At 34.9% G+C, this 5,045-nt stretch overlaps 1 protein-coding gene across 1 annotated transcript; it reads left to right on the plus strand.

Annotated features, from left to right (window-relative positions):
- The first annotated feature begins 286 nt into the window (after positions 1-286).
- On the plus strand, positions 287-4,971 carry LOC125808212 (UDP-glucuronic acid decarboxylase 2-like). Its single transcript, XM_049487935.1, has 7 exons — positions 287-953; positions 1,034-1,176; positions 2,536-2,615; positions 3,169-3,252; positions 3,350-3,424; positions 3,967-4,059; positions 4,472-4,971. The coding sequence occupies exons 1-7, from the start codon at positions 331-333 to the stop codon at positions 4,691-4,693; spliced, it is 1,320 nt and encodes a 439-aa protein (XP_049343892.1). The 5' UTR covers positions 287-330; the 3' UTR covers positions 4,694-4,971.
- The last annotated feature ends 74 nt before the right edge of the window (positions 4,972-5,045 follow it).

Raw genomic sequence — 5,045 nt, forward strand, 5'->3', positions numbered from 1 at the left:
TATTTCAATATAACTAATCACAGCATAATTAGTATTCAAACCAAACGACCCTAAGTACTACCACTTTAGTAATTAAGTAAGCAACAATAACCTAATTTTTTTTTAAAAAAGTCTTTAAGAGTTAACTTCAACAATCAACTCCACGCGCCGACCCATAAGTGTGAGTGAGAATTTCCGGCGAAAAATCCTCTTGTCCCACCTCTTCTTAGCAGCCTCTCCTCCCTTTATATATATATATATATATATTTATTTCCTAATTTCACACCAAAAAAAAACTATCTTCTTTTCTCTCTCTTTTAACCCAATTTTGAGAGAAAGAAAAATCATATAATGGCTTCTGAATTGATCTACCGCGGACCGGAATCACTTCCGGTTCCCGACACTTACACTCCCAAACCACACAAACCATGGTTTACTGTAATTCGTCCCCTTCGTTACTTGCTACGAGAACAGAGAATCGTTTTTCTATTCGCAGGCATTGCTATCGCTTCTCTAATTTTCGCCTTTTTACCTTCTTCTCGTTCCGGAGGATCGAGCTACGCAAACACCGGGATCTACGATTCGTACTTACCGTCGGAGTCGACTCAGTCTCAGGTGGCTCACCGGATTATTTATCAGAATCGGGTCGGGTTCGGGTCGTTTAATTCCGGTGGGAAGATCCCGTTGGGATTGCAGCGGAAGAGTTTGAGGATCGTGGTGACTGGTGGTGCTGGTTTTGTAGGTAGTCATCTTGTGGACCGTTTGATTGCGAGAGGTGATAGCGTGATCGTCGTTGATAATTTCTTCACCGGACGGAAAGAGAATGTTATGCATCATTTTGGTAACCCTAGGTTTGAACTTATTAGACATGATGTTGTTGAGCCACTTTTGCTTGAAGTTGACCAGATCTATCATCTCGCTTGCCCTGCTTCTCCCGTTCATTACAAGCATAATCCCGTCAAGACTATTATATCCTTTTTATTATTAATTACTTGCGTGAAATTATATTAAATATGTTATTGTTTAATCCTTGACGGAGTAATTTTCACAAGACTAATGTGGTGGGGACTTTGAATATGCTGGGATTGGCTAAAAGAGTCGGTGCGAGGTTTTTGCTAACGAGCACCAGTGAGGTGTACGGTGATCCATTAGAACATCCACAGAAGGAGACATACTGGGGCAATGTTAATCCTATTGGTAAGATTTTTTTTTTCTTTCCTTTTTAGTTATTTTTTTAGTTTTAAATTTTATTTTTTACATAATATGTTTAGTTCAAGAGCATGAGATTTAAAGTCTAGATAAATAAATTGAAACGAATAAAAGTAATTTCTCGTGAAGGGGTTACGGTTCACGTTAGCTATGGTATTTGATGGTTCATGATAGAAATGTGGAGCCACGTGTTGAACGATGATGACAGCTAATGACGTTTTTGTCCCTTGATCGGGTCTGGAAATTTTTAATTTTTTTTTGTCAACGATGATACCGTGATTTGCGGGTCCGGCCGCTTCGTTCACCTATCTTTATCTCTTACATTTCAATTCAATTGGCGCGCCTTTTCAATCTTCTCTCTCTCTTTTATTTTGTCCTTGAAAAATTAAATTAGCTTAATTAATTTCTAGTCTTTTTTAAAAAAAAAAATTTCCTTTGAGTCTTTTGATGCTTCACGTTTCAATTTGTTTGTTTGATTTTTTTACTTTGTTAAAAAAAGAAGTTATTTTTTGATAGGTTTTAAGTTTCACTTTCAAATGACATGTTTAAGATAACAAAATTTAAAAACATTCCAGTATATCTTACGTATTTTAGTTTAAGATTCTATGATTAAAAAATTTGTTTTATTTTCGTAGATTGGATGTTAGTCAAAATGAGACAAACAAATTGAAAAATGGAGGAAGTAATAAATTAGGAATTGTTTTACCATAACAACATAAGCAATGTGATTCCACAAATGAAGTTTGAGAAGAGTAGTCAGTGTGTTACGCAACTTTGTCTTTACCTTAGGAAGGTAGAGAGAATATTTTCAATAGCATAATGACAATTACTAGTGAAACGAAATATAATACTCCCTCCGTTTTAAAAAGAGTAACATAGTTTGACTTAGCACGAAATTTAAGAAAATCAAGAAGATTTTTAAATCTTGTAGTCTTAAATTAAAGTAATGTCAAATGTACAAAATTGTCTTTTAATCTTGTAGTCTTAAACATGTTACGTGGAAAGCTGAAACTAAAATATTACCAAAAAATAAAGTGATTATTTTTTAAACAAACGAAAAAGAAAAGTGGATTATTCTTTTTGAAACGGAATGAATAGTAAAAAAGTTATGCTAAAGTAGACGAGAACAGTAACAAAAACAAATTGTGTTTGTTTTACTATGAAGAAAGAGAAAACAAATATAATTGGACAGGTAGTAGTTGAATATTGAAATATTACTGAATTTGTATAGAATAATGGATCTGAAATGTAACTTGAATTTCCCGCAGACTAAGGAAGATGGTCTGTTTTGCTTTTTGTCTATTTTAATGTAAATGGTGGGGTTAACTGACCAAGAAAGTAAAACAGGTGTCCGAAGTTGCTACGATGAGGGAAAACGTACAGCTGAAACATTGACCATGGATTATCACAGAGGTGCTGAAGTTGAGGTTTGTGCTTATTTTTTTAACCCATAGTCCAGATTAATGTTTACCCTACTTGTTGATAATGTAGACTTCATAGATAACGTAATTGTAACTTCTCTGGTATTACATTGTCAAGAAATAGAGCATTTGACACTCGAGGGTGTGGTTTACTAGTCAATGAAGCGAGTTGAAAATCATGAGGTCTCGAGTTTAAATTCCAGCAGAGACAAAAATCTAGGTGATATCTTACCATTTGTCCTATCATGGTGGACACAGATACTTGTTGTTGGTGGGAGGTGACAGGTTTCTTGTGTAATTAGTCGAGGTGCGAGGAAAAATAAAATTAACAATCACTCTGGAGCCAACTGTTTTATTCCTCTATTGCACACGTACTTGATCATCGATAAATGTACTTTGTATCTAGTGTTGTTTAATATTGTACTATCGGTGTATAGTTTAATCTATGATAGCGAGTTAGTTACCATTTTTCTCAGGTTACTAGCTACTGTTTATCTCCATTCTTACCTGATAAGTAATTTGCTGGTAAAATTATGTTGATGTATCTACGTTGTTACAGGTGAGAATTGCTAGGATTTTTAACACTTATGGACCTCGTATGTGTATTGATGATGGTCGCGTTGTCAGCAACTTTGTCGCTCAGGTGACTCGATTATTTAAATCTATCGTAAAGTTAATGGATTCTTAAACTAAGCATCCAAAAGAGAACAAAAAAGCTTATTGTAAATTTTTATATACAGGCTTTAAGGAAAGAGCCTTTGACAGTTTATGGTGATGGGAAACAAACAAGAAGTTTCCAATTTGTTTCAGATCTGGTACTTTTCTCTTTGTTCTTCCTTTGTTTTTTGGCTTATTTTAATACGTTACCTTATTAGTTTTATATCCGTTCTTTCGAAGTGGCTTTCAAATGTAAGATTCTTTAATAATTTGACTTGCCATCTAGCTTACATTATACAACTTGATTAGAAAATATATAAATTAATATCCTGAACCTTAAGTAGGGTCCCTACTTTGTTGCAAAGTAAAATATTGTAGTATGATAGCACATGCCATGTTCAAAGTAGAAGCCAGATATCTGGGACCAGCATTTTTATTTCCATGTACTCCTTCTGTCTTAATTTATGTGATGTATTTGATTGGACACGGAGTTTAAGAAATATGTGAAGACTTTTCAATGTTCTGAAATTACTGTTAAAAAGAGTACTCCTTTTGTGGATCTTTTGTCAAATAGGGTTATAGTATAAGTTGTTAAACATCGTTAGCATAACCAGAACTTCTAGTGTAGAGATTAAGGTGGTTCGGTTATTGGTTACGTAAGAAGGAATCTAAACTTGCTTTATTTTGGTTAATTGTGAAGGTTGAAGGCCTAATGCGGTTGATGGAAGGAGAACATGTCGGACCCTTCAACCTCGGAAACCCTGGTGAATTCACAATGCTTGAACTTGCTAAGGTATGTAACGACACACTTCTAAACATCCAAATAGATGTGTTTCTTTTGCATTAGCATTTTACAGCGTGGTCAAATCTACAAATCAGATTTCTGAGGATAGGATAGAATGTACACAGACATTACCCTTAGAAGAGATTGTGTTATATAAATAATAACTGCTAGTAATTGTCCATAAAGAAAGAGATATTAAGACAGTACGTAAAATTTTGCAAGTCTATCCACTTCAGAACAACTTCATACATGCGGTGTCTAAAGTTTCACATGGCAACCATTTTCGTCTTAATTTAAGTTAGAATTGTCTGAACTCATCATATGCAGAGCTTCAGACATATGTCAAGTATTTCAATGTGTAAACAGGCTGTGAAACTTTTACCATTTTATTGACACATCGCCGTCTTTTAATGATGCACAGGTGGTCCAGGAAACCATTGACCCAAATGCACAGATTGTACACAAACCAAACACAGAAGATGACCCACACAAGAGGAAACCTGATATCTCAAAGGCTAAAGAGTTACTTGGTTGGGAACCAAAAGTGGCTCTTAGAAATGGTCTACCTATGATGGTTCAAGACTTTAGGCAACGTATTTTCGGTGATCACAAAGAAGATAGTGGAAAGATCACCACAGCTTAATAGAAGAGAAAGTGTGTATGTTTGGATATTGTTAAACTTGGTCAGGGGTGAAATGCACGCGACGAAAAGATGACTCTTGTGTTCATGTAGTTTCAAGCAGAAGCGCAGGCAGCAGAAGACTGAGCTGAGCTCCCATGTAGTTCTTTTGAATAGTCTTAATAGTTGGTTCTTTGTCAATTTTGTAATTCTATTATTATCCTTTTGTTAACAGTTGATGTAGTCGACCAACTTTCATTATTATCATAACAATAAACCAGGTTCTTATTTTCCCCCATCTTGTATGTTATCTGTTCCACGCGGACTTCTGTTCTGTAGCCTATATCTCCATCGTATATTTTTTTTTTTTTTTATG

Source organism: Solanum verrucosum, unplaced genomic scaffold (assembly GCF_900185275.1).
Source record: "Solanum verrucosum unplaced genomic scaffold, falcon-dt-bn FXZP01000234.1, whole genome shotgun sequence".
NCBI lineage: Eukaryota > Viridiplantae > Streptophyta > Magnoliopsida > Solanales > Solanaceae > Solanum > Solanum verrucosum.